Raw genomic sequence first — 14,966 nt, 5'->3', positions numbered from 1 at the left:
GTGTTCCAGGCACGGGGGGCAGTGGGACTCAGCCTGAGGAGTTGAGAAATGATACGTCTTGTTTTTGGAACAGCCAGGAGGCTGGTATTACTGGATCAAAGATATATGTTAAGGAGTAAGATGTAAGAAGACTGGAAAAGTAAAAGGGAGCTAGCATATGAAGGGCTTTGAATGACAAACAGAACATTTTGCATTTGCTCTTGGAGGCAAGAGGGAACCACTGGACTTTGTTGAGTAGGGGGAAAGGGTGATATGGTTGGACCTGTCCTTTATTAGGAAGATCACTTTGGTGGCTTAATGGAGGGTGGATTGGAGCAGGGAGAGACTTGAGCAAGCTGACCCACCCCTGGGTTATTGTAATAGTACAGGCGTGAATAGATGAGGATGAGCACAGTATCAGAGGAAGGAGGAAGCATATTTGAGAGATGCTGCAAAGATGAAATAGGCAGGTCTTGGCAACTGGGGATGGTGGTGGTGGTGGTGGTGGTGGTGGTAACGAGAGATAGTGAGGAGTCCAGGATGACTCCTGGACTGTGAGCCTGAGGGACTGGGAGGATGGTGCAGTCCTCTATAGTAAGAGGGAAGGTATTAGGGGGAGGGTTTAGGGGAAAAGGACTCCTATTTTGGACATGTTGAGCTTGAGAGTTTGGGGTTTTTTTGCCATACAATATACCCCACTGCATAGAACCTTCTTTTATAACAAAGAAAAACAACCAATTAAGCAAAACTAACCTACACAGCAACTGTCTCTTACAGCACATGTAATTTTCTATATCCATAGATTTCTATCTTTCTACTGAGTGGAGGGAAGACATCATCTGTTCAATTAGTCTACAACCACCAGTCTAATTTATTCTTTTCATTTGTATTATACTGTTATTCTGCACTATTATTGCAGCTAGGTGGCACCATGGTGCACTGAGCACTGTGTCTGGGGTCAGGAACATTCGAGTTTAAATCTAGCTTCAGACACTTACTAGCTGTGTGACCCTGGGCAAGTCACTTAACTCTTATTTGCCTTGGTTTCATCATCAGTAAAAAGGGGATAAAAGCAGCACCTACATTCCAGGGTTGTTGTGAGGATCAAGTGAGAATTCATCATTATAAAGGTTTAGCAGAGTGTCTCACCCATAGTTAAGTTATATAAATGCTAGCTTCCATTATACTGTGGCACTGATTCTAATTGTTCATATGAATCTTTCCATGTCTCCTGAATTCCTCATGTTTGTTATTTCTTATGGTGCAGTTATATTCCACATTCAGGTATTTTTCCTTAGCCTTTCTCCAATCAGTAGGCACCCATTTTATTTCCAAGTACTCGCTATGACAAAAAAAAAAATGCCATATTAAATTGAACATGCCCTCAAGTTTTCTAGGATCCTCAATGTATTGAATTGTATATTCCTTCTGTAAATTTCTTTTGAATGCATAATTTGTTGGAATGGACATACAAACTCTAGATGCAGAAACTCTCTACTAATACTAGGAAGCTAGGGGGTCCAGTGGATAGCAAGCACACTGCACTTGGAGAACACCTGAGTTCAAATCCTGCCCCGGACGCTTACTAGCTGTGTGACTTAATCTGTCCGCCCTAGTTTCCTCATGTGAAAATGAGTATTGTAGTAGTAGTACCTACCTCTGAGGGTTGTTGTGAGGTTAAAATAAGGTAATATTTGTTAAGCATTTTGCAAACTTCAAAGTGTTATATAAGTGCTACCTATTATTAATGCAGTCTGGCAAACATACTTAAGAGTTGCCCAAGACACTGAGAAGTTGTAACTTGCTAAGGATCACCCTGGGAACAAAGGTTTTCCTGACTCTGAAGCCAAACTCTTTATCCATTCTGTAACACTGCCAATTCCAATTTTGTCTCTCCTAAAATGTGGGACGTAGACCTGAACACAACACTGTAAGTGTGGTCCAACCAGGTTTAGGGTAGAAACCAGTCAAATTATCACCGTTCCAATTTATATATGTCTACAAATAGAGCTAACGATTGCATGAGCTTCTCTAATGTTTCTGTTGCAGTATTGACTTAGGTTGAACTTCTGAGTACACTGACTCCCAGGTCATTTTCATATGAACTATTTTCTAGGCATACTTCTCCATCTGGTACTTAGAGGTTGATTTTTTGAACCTCAATGCAGGACTTTACCACTTAACTCACTTCCATCTATCCACTACTCTCCACTAACATGGCTGCCCCATCACCTCTCACCTGAAGTATTTTAACAACCTTTTAATTGCTCTTTTCTCCCAAGTCTCTCCTGTCTCCAATTCATCTTTTACACATCTGCCAAGACAATCTTCTGACCCTTTCTGACCTCACCCCATATTATATCTGACCCTGTTGTCATTCTCCTGCTCAAGATTCTTCAGTAGCTTACTGTCACCACTAGGATAAAATACCAACACCTTAGATTTTGCACATAAAGCCCTTCGCAATCTGGTTTTAGCTGACCTTTCTGGACATCTCATTTGACCCTCCTTCATGTACTACTCTAAGTTACACCTAAACTGGTCTATGCTACTCTCTGAAATTGAAATTCCCTCTTTGGAGACAGTTTGGTGGTGACAGTGCACAGAGTGCTGGCCTTGGAGTCAGGAGGACCAGAGTTCAAATTTGACCTCAGTTACTTATGAGCTATGTGACCCTGAGCAAGTCACTTAACCCCAATTGCAAAGACAGGGACAGAGACAGAGACAGAGACAATGAGACAGAAAGAAAGAGACAGAGACACACAGAGAGAGAGAGAGATGTCCATAATGTATTCTCTTTCCATAATCCTTAGATTCCTCCAAGACTCAACTCAGATAGGGCTTCCCACGCAAAGCCTTTGTCCTCTACCTAGTCGTTGGTACCTTTACCTCAAATATTTACCTATCTGTGTACACGTCCCATTCCCTAGTAGGATGGAAGCTCCTTGGAGGCAGGAACTGCTTCTGATCTCCCTGCTCTCTCAGGTTTCAGCAAAGTCACTTAGATTCTTTGGGTCTCCAATTCCTTATCTGTAAAACCAGAGGGGCTGATGTCCACACTCCGTTCTAGCTCTAAAGCTGTGCTTCCTTCCTCATTGCACCACCTTATTCAGAAGGATGTTGTGACAATTTGTCAAATATTTGCGGGTCCTCTTTACTATCTCCCCAGTTACAGAGGAGATGCTATTCTTTTTAGTCTTGGGGTAGGGGAGTGGAGGACAGCATCTGGTAACTTTTGAAGTATGTTCATAAACAGGAATCTAAGGGAACTTAAAAAAAATACTCCATCAGTACAGTTTAGAACAAATGGAATGCAAACAGGAAGAAAAGGCAGGTAACTATTGTACTCCAATAACAGTTAAAACAGGGTAGGGCAGCTTGGAAAGGTCTTGAAAGATTTCCAAGCAAAAGTGGACATAGTGATGAACATAGGACTGAAAGTGGAAGGTGGGGAGGGAGGAAGGAGGAAGATCTTTTATTTACACCTTTGTCTCCTGTCCATAACCAAAATTTTCTCTCTGAATCCATGGCAATCCAATTTCTCAAAGGTTTTTTCAAAGTAAAAATGAACCAGATTTTGTAATTTTTCTTTATCCCTATACTTATTTACCCCCTAAAACTGCAAACTGATGAATTAAGCATGATTTGTGTCAAGTGATTCTTCCATGATGGGTCCAAATCCATTTGTCCATGAAACTGAAGGTGTTCCAACTCCCTAAATGACCTCTGGAGCCCTTCTCTTATGAACAAAACCAGTGTTGGCCCAGCAGTTGTTTGGGGCTACCAGATATTCTCAGGGGATGCACATATATTTAATAGGATACATGTCATCTAAACATATTTACTCACCAATGGTAACCTAACTAGTTTCCCTAAAGACTTTTCCTGACTTGCTACCATTTTTTTTTCCTACACATCTACCATATTCTACCTCTTCCTCCTAAGAAACCAACCAGCCACTTATCTCTGGTACTCAAAGACAAGTGTGAAGATATTGCTGCTCTCAAGCTAATACTCAGGACAGTGGCAGGTAACCTTGTGGGCAGCATTAAACTCAATGGGCACAGTGGCTCACTCCAAGCCCTGTAAATTGGGATTAGGAGAAAGATTATCCTTCCCAGTTCTAGAACTTTGAATTAAGGAGGGAAAATTGTGGTTTTCAGGGTACTACACAGCGTGACTGTAATCATATATTAGACAAGTTTAAAGAAAATGTGGGCCAAAAAATTATATCTTCCAAATTAGGCAATTGGATGATATCCTAAATTCCTTCTAGATCTAACATTTTATGAATTACCTGGCCCTCTCAATTAAGCACTAATTTAATATAGCTTGAAATAGGGATTGTTCCCATGCAAGAGAATCCTTGAGACTGATCCACTCATTTATTGTCTCCTAACGTCTCAATCCAAACTAAAGTGAAAGTTTCCTGTCATGCTAACTGAAATGTAAGCAAGTGGCCCACAGAGCCCTGATGATCCACGTGATCCGATTCGAACACCTGCTAGAACTCTGGCTTGTTAACAATTACAGACAGGAAAACTCGGCCCAGAAATCTGTAGGCACCTGAGACTGGCAAAGGGTGGCAGGGTCACATTCTTGTGAGGTCAGGGCATGAGTCATAGAAACAGAAACCACCAGGGGATGAATAAACTTTTCTCAATACCAGATCTTGGGGGTAGGAGGCAAGGCAGCTGTGCTACTAGGTATCAGTATAGCAACTGGCTTACGGTAAAGCAATCAGATTCTCCTGGAGGATGCGTATTCACTAAATGTGTTACATACATTTGAATAGCAATTGGCTAGTTAAATATAAAAATGTAAATTAATATATAAATTTTATATATATAAATACATATAATGTGTAATATAAAATATATAAATTAAATGTAAAAAGCCATAATGTGAGCATAGGGGTAGAGTTTCAGCAGATTGGCCCATATGTGGGGGAAAGAAGGCTCATTCAGGAAATTATGCTAGTTGGGACAAGACTACGGTTTTACTAATGCCTGGGTGAGAATAAGAAAACTTCATAGTCCATTTAGACCTGGCCCTCCCCCAATTTTAACAGTAAGGAAGCTGAGATCTAGAAAGTTCCCAGTTTACTCAAGCCTATTACCCGAATGTGAGAATTCAGAACTCAGGTCTGTGGGGTCAAAGTCAATGCTCTTTCACCACACTGGCCTATGAGCTGTCCCTTCCTTACCCTACCCCACCCTGTATTAGAAAAAAAAAAATCCAAGTCCACACATACATGAATAGCAAAGCAATTTTGTCCACATCTATTCTCTACATGGCAACATCACTCACTGGGCTGAAAATGGAACTCTGAAATCCCAGGACATATTGGATAGGAATTATAAACCTAATTAGACCCCCAAAATCTAGCCCAGTTTCTGACAGAACTGGAAAGTTATGGTCCCTATTGACTTCCTAAACGATTTTGATGTCAAATAATTAACAAATTCTAACTATTTATTCTCTTAGGGTCAGCTGACACCACCTATCAAAGTTCTCTGAATGTGAGGTCAACCCTTCCCAGGAATGTCTCTATGGTTAGCTGGGAAAGCTTTTATTTCTCTTTATGACCTTCATGGCTGGTCTTAGAAGTGGCCAGTGTAGGAGGGAGGGACTGATGTGGAAACACTAATTCAGCCTGTTAGACTGGTTCAGTTAAAAAGTTCTTCCTGGTTGAAGTCTCCAACTGCATACTCCCTATTTTAGGGGAGGCTTCTGAGTCCTCATCTAAATGCATGAGGCATCTGCCATAAGGGGTGTGCTAAACAAGAGCGGACTCTGAACTCTCGATTGATAACTAGTCCAAGGATAAATGTGTAATTCAACGGAAAAAATTTGACCTGTCAAAAAAGTTATGACATTCCATGCAAGATGCTGAAGTACAGGTAGCTGTATTCCCAACACTCACTCCCAAACAATTAAAAATAATGCATCAAACTTGGAAGGAGCAGAGCCAACAAAAGGTCAGGGTGTGATATTTTTTCCAGCCTAAGACAACTGAGGAAGTCAGTAGGAGAGCCCTGTAACACTGGGGCACAGTGAAGGCCTTGGAGATGGCGAGAGCAACAGCAGAAGTAGCTTTAGGAGACCCTGAGCTCAGAGATAGTAAGGGGGTCAAACAATTGGTCTGAGATTACAGAGGACCCTTTGCTAGCACTGTGTACAACTGGTGTTCGTTGGCAACTATTGCGCATAAGCAATTCTGCGTCACAATTAGAGGGTGGAGAGGAATGCTTGTGGTCTGTCACAAGGGAGCCAGAGACCTGGTCAAAGTTTCAGGGCCAGCCAGCTGACGTACTAGCACAGCTGACTGCAGAACAGGGAACTGCTCACAATTCCAGGGCTAAGAGGTGTGCTAGCATTTATGATAGCCTTCCCTGGAGAAACACCATACCTCTCCCTGGAAGAAGCACAGAAAACTTGGCAGATGCCCAGAACTATCTCTGAAAACAGCTGTGTAAAAAAAGCCTGAAGTTGGGACAGCAGCTCCCTACCACCAGGTGAACAGATTCCAACTTTAACATAAAGTACAAAGGTCAAGAAATAGGCTGCAAAAATGATTGAACAGGAAGGAAGGAAAAAAAAGAAATTCACCATAAAAGCAAGGGAAGGCCAAGACACAAACTCAGGGAAAAAAATGTGAAAACATCTAGAAGTAACGTCTCAAAGAAACTTGAATTTTGGCCCCAGGGGCAGCAAAATTCCTGGAAGAGTTAGAGATAAGAATGATAGAGGAAACATTGAGAAAAGAAACGAGAATGATGCAAGAAATTACAAAAACAGAATCAAAAGTCTGTTAATTGCACAAAAAAGATACTTAACATCTTTAAAAAACATAATTGGCCTAATGGAAAAGGTCTGGGCACCACATTGACTTACTATCTAAAGAACACTGAGAAACCAGAAATCCTAAGGGATTTAATGTTTAAAACTATTTAAATTCCTAGATCGGAAAATGATCCTGAAATTCCTAAGAACTTTATCCTTATTAGAGCAGTTGGGAACCTATAGAGGGCAGAGGTATGAATCATTTGGGATTATCTTTCCCTCCCACACCCTCTCGCCCAAAAAGTTATCAAGAGGGATATGTTGGGAGAAGGGAGAAATTGAATAGGGAAATTTTTCTCACATGAAAGAGGCACAAAAGGAACAACTTTTGCAGTGGGGAGGAAAATGAGGCGTGGTGGTGGTGGCCTGAACCTCACTTCTCATTGGAATTGGTTCAAAGAGGAAAAAAAAATACATACATACTATCTCTCTCTCTCTCTCTCTCTCTCTCTCTCTCTCTCTCTCTCTCTCTCTCTCTATATATATATATATATATATAACATGTATGTATAAAATATACACACATACGTATTCAACTGGATATAGAAATCAAATAGACTCAGTGGGGAAACAGGTGGGAAAGAGGATAAGAGAAAGGGAAGGATGATAAAGAGGATAAGAGAAAGGGAGGGATGATAAAGGCAGCTTAAAGGAAGGCGTTATAGGCAAAATACTTTTGAGGAGAGAGAAAATAAAGAGAGAAGAAACAAGAAAATGGGACAGAGGGAAATACAGTTAGTAATCAAAACTAAGAACGTGAATGGCAGGAGCTAACCCACAAAACAGAAACAGCAGAATGGATCAGAAACCAGAATCCAACAATACGCTGTTTACAAGAGACACACCTGAAACAGAAAGACACACAGAAAGTTAAAAGGGCTAGCGCAAAAATCAAATATGCTTCAATAGAACCTGTAAAGGAAGGACTTAAAGTCATGATCTCAGACAAAGCAAAAGCAAAAATGGATCTAATTACGAGATAATCAGGGAAACTGCATTTTGCTAAGTCATACCATAAATAATGAGTATCGAAAATTTTTAGAGCAAGTGTCTCTGACAAAGACTTCATAAAGGAACTGAGTCAAATGTATAAAAATAAAAGCCACTCTGTATGCCAAAGAGATCATTAAAAAAGGGGGTGGTGGAGAGAGAGAACTTACATATAAAAAAATATTTATAAGCAGCTCTTTTTGTGGTAGCAAAGAATTAGAGAGTGGATGCCCATGAATTGGAGTATGGCTGAACAAGTTATGGTATCTGAATGTAATGTAATGCTATGCTATTTTTCTATAAGAAATAATGAGAAAGCAGATTTCAGAAAAACTTGGACTTCATGAACCAGTGCTGAGGGACGTGAAAAGAACCAGGAAAACATTGCAGACAGTAACACTGTGCAGTGATCAACAATGCTTGGCTCAACTCTTCTCAGCAATGCAATGACCCAAAACAATTCCAAAGCTCATGATGGAAAATGCTATCCATATCCAGAGAAAGAACTGATGGAGTCTGAATATAGATCGAAGCGTACCATTTTCACCTCCTTTTTTTATGTTTCTTTTCCTTTTCTTCTATTTATTCTTTCACAGTATGATTAATGTGGAAATGTGTTACTTTACCACACATATCTAATCTGTATCAGATTGCTGTCTTAGGAAGAGGAAAAATTTGCAACTCAAATCTTTAAAAAAATTGAATTTTGAAAATTTGAAAAATTCCAATTACATGTAATTGAAAAAAAATACTATCAAATAAGAACAAAAAAATTTTAAAAATAAAAGCTATTCCCCCATCAGTAAATGGTCAAATGATATGAGCAGGCAGCTTTCAGATGAAAAAAAAAAATCAAGGTTATTTATAGTCATATGAAAAAGTACTCTAGAGTTTTCAGATGAAGTAATCAAAGGTATCTACAACCATATGAAATGATGCTACTGATTGGAAAAATGCAAATTAAGAATTCTGAGGTACTACACCTCACACTTATTAGATTGGACACATAAGGAAAATAATGGGGATGTGGGAAAATGAGATATTAATGCACTGTTGGTAGAGTTGTGAACTGATTTACCCATTCTATAATTTGGAACTATGCCCAACGAGCTCTAAAACCATGCATACCCTTCAACCTAGCAATGCTACTACTAGGTTTGTATCCCCAAAGAGATGAAAAACAAAAAATACTTATGGCAGCTCTTTTCTGATGGTAAAGAATTGGAAACTGAGAGGATGTCCATCACTTGAGGAAGAGATAAGTAAATAGTGCTATATGATCATGATGGAATACTATTGTGCAGGACACGCTAATAGAATACTGTAAGCAGGATGCTGTCAGAAAAACCTCGAAAGACATGAGCTGATGGAAAATGATGTACTGTGTCCAGAGTCACAGCAATATTATACGATGATCAGCTGAGAATGACTTAGCTATTCTCAGCATACAATGATCCAAAACAACTCTGAAGGACTTAGGATGAAAATGCTCTCCATCCCCAGAGAAAGAACTGATGGTATCTGAATACAGGTTGAAGCATACTTTCTTACCTTATTTTTACTGAGGTTTTTGTCTATGTTTTCTTTTACAACACGACTAATATGGAAATGTTTTTGCATGATTACTTATGTATAACCTATATAGAATAGTTTGCCTTTTTAATGAGGTGGGGTATGAAGGATGGGGAGGGAGGAAGGAAAAGAATTTTGAACTCAAAAGTTTTTAAAATGGATGTTAAAAATTGTTTTTACAAGGTGCTCTATTTTCAACTAGGAAAGTATTTGAAAGCTACAAATTAAAAATTGTTAATGCCCTAGGAGTAAAAAAATATGGTTTTTACATATAACTGGGGAAAAATAAAATATAAAATTAAAAAAAGAAAAGAAAAAGGAGTCCAAATCACTACTGATTAGAAGAATGCAAATTAAAACAACTCTAGCATACCACCTCACACCCATCAGAAATGACAAATGCTGGAAGGATTGATGTAAAATAGATACACTAAATACACTGTTGGTGGAGTCGTATATTACTCCAATAGTTCTGGAGAACAATTATGAACTATGCCAAAAGGGCCATAAAACTTCATATCCCTTGATCCAGAAATACCATTACTAGGTCCGTACCGCAAAAAGATCAAAGGAAATGAACCTATTTGCTCAAAAATATTCATAGCAGTTCTTTTCATGGTGATAACAGATTGGAAATTACGGGGGTGCTCCTCAATGGGGGAATGGTTGAACAGATTGTGGTATATGACTGTGATGGAGTACTACTGTGCTCCAAGAAATGATGAATGGGAGATTTGAGACATGTGGGAAGATCTGGATGAACTGATTAAGGAAAATGGGCAACAAGCAAAAACATAAACAAAATGCTGTAAAAAAACAAAACAACTTAACTGACCAAGCAAGCAACGAGCAGTCACCATTCCAGAGGACACATGATAAACAGGGTACTCACCTCCTGAGACACAGAAAACAGACCCAGAAGGCAGACTGAAATGTTTATTTTTTGATTTGACCGATGTGGGAAATTTGTGTTGTAACAAAGGCTTTGTTTTTTCTTTCTCAACTGGGGGCGGGATGGAGAAAGGGCAGAATTTTGTTTGATGAAAAAATAAAATTCAATTCCCCCCTGACCTCACGCCTATAAGTAGCGCCAGAATTCACGCCGATTAAAAAGACTCACTTAGCACTCATATAACTGTAAAAGGTAATGGACTGGGAAGTCTTGGGAGGTGTATTTGGGAAGTCTGGATTTGCAAACTCTGCCTATGGACCAGTCTTAGTAAAGTTTTAATACCTCAATTTTCTTTGGATTAACTGATTTTTAAGGTCTCTTATCATCTGGAAAAGTCTGTCTATACACAGAACTTGTGAAAGGTCAAAGAAGCAAACTACCACTTTCCTCGTGACCTTGAATAAGAGACTGGGGGCCCTCTAGTGGCAGAAGGGTATAGAAAAAATTCACAACTTCGGCCACTGCAGAAATCCAAACAGGCTTTGTTTATTCTTATCAGAATCATGCCTCAGAAGCCCAAGGAAGTATTTCAAGATGAATATTCTACGAAGCAGATTTCCAGTTTTTACTTTTTAAAAATCTTAAAAAGCAAATTTTTTAAAATTAGTGGGGAGATTAAAATCCTACCTCAAACTTGATAGCTATGTGAACCTGGGCAAGTCATTGAAATCCTTTGTGCCAGGCGCTTAACCTAATAATTCAAAGGCTGCGTGTGAACCTGCATTAACACTGGCAAAGTGAGTTCCCAGAGTTTCCCAGATCCCGAGTATTCTGCATGAAAAAAGTCCCCCACAGCAAGAGTTTCTGGGCTCAAAAACTAGGGGCTTTTTTGTTAGTAATAGATTAATCTGAAACCTTCAGAAGAAACAAATAATTTTTCATGGAAAGATACGATTATTCAGAGATAAAAATAAATGCCAATGAATAACACAAGGATTCTCTGTGGAAGTTAAAGTGTTTATTGGTGTGTTTAAACTTCGTACATTCCCCACAGACCACACGAAGGAGTTTGCAGGTTAAGCTTAATCTGTGCATAGTGGGAGAGACACGGATGGGAAAGGGGAAAAGGGGAAAACCAAAGTCACAGGAAAATAGAAAACATACACCACAGGTTACCAGAACCTCCCAATTTAAAAAAAGCTGTGAGCATCGACATCAACTACACAAGCATCACAAAGACATGACGGTGAATGCAACAACAACTGTCACTGCTCTCCACGGTCTGCAGATCCAGTTTTCTATAAAAGCTGCAGTATCCTTTTTCCAAATGAAAGCAAACATTCACATTCTTCCTCCCTCCAATGATCAGGGGTTCTGGAGGGGAGTGTTATAAGGAGCCCAACGCTCCCCTCTTGCCCCAGAACAATAAATATTCTTCAGGTGGACACCAAATAACCTGGTGACACAGGTAAGGGAGAGGTAGTGAGATGAAAACATGCAGAAAAGGGCAAATGCCAATGAAGGCAAAAATTTAAAGCTTTGCTCAAGGAAGGAGAAAAGTCAAATGAACTTGATTTGTTTGAGGGGAAGGGAAAAAGGGTTACAAATCAGACCAGGGAGGGATGGCAGAGCATTGAGCACAGACTTAAAGGAAAACAGACTTGAAAAGAAAAGTGGTTACAGTTACCACCCTATCTGTGTACATCATGCTGGCGAAAGACCTTGAAACACAACCTTAGGTTCTTCAAATGCCTTGGTGCATGCAGACACCAAGTAATCCAGCAGTGGAAGCACCAGATCTCTAAGAAACTAATTCTTTAAAAAGTAATGTTTAAGAGATGCTACACAATGTGCTGCAGCACCTCATCTCTACACCTTTCATTTGATCAGTTTGCAACTTTCCACAAGTTCATTTAAAGGAATACTGCTTTTATATATAAAAGCCAGAATGATAAATGAGCTACAAGTTCATTTATACAATGCAGTTGGTACAAACGACCTTCATATACAGTCTATCAGAAATAAAAATCAACATCTTCCATTTATATAGAGAGCTTGTGTGAGACAATACAATAGAATTGAAATTTCTGATTAATTTAAAAAAAGAAAAAACTACAGTCATATATCTGCAATAGATCAATTTTCATTTCATTTAAGAAGATTTATATATCATATAGTTATATTATCATTTTTCACCCATTTAAAAGAATGGAAATTGCAACTCTACAGTAGTACTTATAGTCTTAATGATCCAGGAGTTCTGAATGTAAGATGAAATCCTCTTGAAGCAACAGTTGGTCAGTAGTTGATCCAAAGCACTGGACCCCTTGGCCTGCCTTTTACCACCTCCTTTTCCCACTCGGGGCGCTGCCTTTTCACATCACTTAAATCTGCATCTGCTCCAGATATTTGTAAGTCGGATTCTCATAGCCATGGTTCTGCATCTTGTTCAGGTGGCGCTCCTCAGGAGTGAGCATTGGGTCAACCTGGACAAACGTTGCACAGCAAGAGTCAAAGCTATATAGTCTAAAATAACTGGATCTTCAGAGTCTACCAGTAGACTCTGACATACACACACAAATGTGAAAAAAACACACAAATAGGTGTGAATATGAATTTCCTTTGCTCAAGGAGATGGGTTTCAAACAATGAATTTCAGGATCCCAAACCCGAGTCAATGATCTGTATAGACTAAAACACTAAGTTACTATTTTCACTAACGAGTAGTGGGAAAATGAGAACTAGAAAGAGAGAACCTACAATGTTGATTATTCTTCTGTATTAAATCATGTTTCTAAATGTCACCTCCCTCTTCCTTTCTTCTACTAGAAAGAAATAGTATTTGCCAATCTTCAATGCCAGTTTTATAATCTATTTCTCTCAAACTGCTTCTCCACCCCTCAAAAAATATATATTGCCTAACCTTAGAAAAGAAAATTAATCTCTTAACCAAATAAATACCTTTTACGATAATGGAATAATTTCCTGTTACTATTCCAACAGGCAAAATCAAAGTCTCAACTAATATTAGAAGTCTTGATCTTTGTGAGATAAGTCAGCAACTCAAACAGTGCTTAAGAGGAGGTGCGGCTACTCTGCAAGTACAGGGCTTGCATTAGATGCTGGGTAGGGCTACAAAAATGAGATGGCATGGGTGCCTGGCCCTTATGGAACCTAGAGTTTACAATAAATGCATCAGAGGACCACAAAGAAGGGAAAAGACTTCTTAGAAGAATTAGCATTCCATTTGGGATTTAAAAGATGAGTAGGCAATTCCTTACAAGCAAGGGAAGAGTACTCCAAGCACAGAGAGCAACATGAAATGGAATCAAAATAGAAAGTACGATGAAGACTCAGAATAATAGTTTAAAGGGTCACATGCACTAGCTGTGTAAACTCTCTGGACTTGTTACCCCATCTATAAAACTCACAAGTTGTGTTTGGTCACCGTTAAGGTGCCATGTAGCTCCATGTAGAAGACACATGATTTAGTCTTACTTGGATCACAGAGAGAGAAGGAACAAGAAAGAAAAGTCTGGAGGAGAGAAACTGTACCCTATCACAGGGAACTGAGCTTGAATTTCAACTAACAGATTTTGAGAATGTCAGCGGCATGATTAAAAATATTTATAAAGATAATCAGGGCAGTAGAGTCATGCAGGAGGGAGTAGGTTCTTGGGGAAAATAAAACAACTTTGATTTTGGACATACAACAACTCAGCTGTGGGAGCTTTTTACATGAGACCTAATAATTTAATACGTAATCCAACTGAAAACTTAAAATCTCCAATACCTGAGAGGATAAGATGATAAACTTCTAGGAAAATACCTGTTATAAAGGTCTGGAAGCCCAAATTCAAACCTAAATAACAGAAAGTGTGGCTCCTTACCTCCACAATGCCATGGCTAATGGTGCCATACTGCCTTTTCCTCAGCATCACCAGGCTGATGACGATGACGGTGGCAATGGCTACTGCAATGACCAGGAGGCCAATGAGAGCACTGCTGCTTAGGCTGAAGTCATCTCGAAGTGATCCTTCAGAATCCTGAAATTACAATCCACCAAGTAGGGAAAAAGCCAGCAAGAATCCTCAGGTTACCTTCTGTATACAATAAAAGCTTCCCTAGGAGGCAGTGCCTCATTAACGGCACTCAGGTAATGTTTACCCATAACAAACCTCTATCTCTCAAATACAATGAAACACCAACACACATACATATCAAACGAACATATTTAGACACTCTGGTACAAAACTTGAAATATGTGCCCAAGTGTAAGCCCCTACACAAAGGTTTTAAACTTATCTCCCAAAGGTCTGAAAAATCAGGATCTAACAAAGTGCTGAAGGTATGTTAAAAGTAGATGTAAGTCTCATTTCCAGCACAAATGAAGGAAGGGGGAATAGAGAAGCCTCGGAAAGAAATGGCACTATGCCCTGGGACTACATACATACCGGCTCTTCCACAAGTCCTCCAACTCTCTCAGCATTGAAAATCATTTCTTTAACATCCAGGGTTTCGTCAATGACCTAAAACAGTCATGAAGGGATCAGTGACTGTGCAGAAGGGGAGATTTAGGATGGAACACTTGGGAGATGTTGTTTATCCTCTGTACCAACAGGAAAGTGGCCAAGGAAGTCAAAGATATCCCTCTGGACACCAGCCACTCGCACTGCCCATGTTCCAT

The 14,966-nt window shown here is 39.4% G+C and overlaps 1 protein-coding gene across 3 annotated transcripts in view; it reads right to left on the bottom strand.

The window, feature by feature from the left end:
- Positions 1-11,275: 11,275 nt before the first annotated feature.
- The window catches only part of APLP2 (amyloid beta precursor like protein 2), a 92,956-nt gene continuing 89,265 nt past the window's right edge, over positions 11,276-14,966 (bottom strand). For 2 of the 3 annotated variants that reach the window (XM_072611599.1, XM_072611601.1), the window contains 3 exons: positions 14,734-14,808; positions 14,170-14,325; positions 11,276-12,765 (listed from right to left, as the gene is read on the bottom strand). In XM_072611599.1, coding sequence (XP_072467700.1) covers positions 12,664-12,765; positions 14,170-14,325; positions 14,734-14,808 — 333 coding nt within the window. In that variant the 3' untranslated portion in view covers positions 11,276-12,663. The remainder of the gene's footprint in view (positions 12,766-14,169; positions 14,326-14,733; positions 14,809-14,966) is intronic. The other variant, XM_072611600.1, reaches the window with a different exon arrangement.

The sequence above is a fragment of the Notamacropus eugenii genome, chromosome 5 (genome assembly GCF_028372415.1).
Source record: "Notamacropus eugenii isolate mMacEug1 chromosome 5, mMacEug1.pri_v2, whole genome shotgun sequence".
NCBI classification, from domain to species: domain Eukaryota; kingdom Metazoa; phylum Chordata; class Mammalia; order Diprotodontia; family Macropodidae; genus Notamacropus; species Notamacropus eugenii.
Note: the sequence above shows the minus strand (reverse complement) of the source record. Positions and strands in the feature narration are given on the sequence as shown.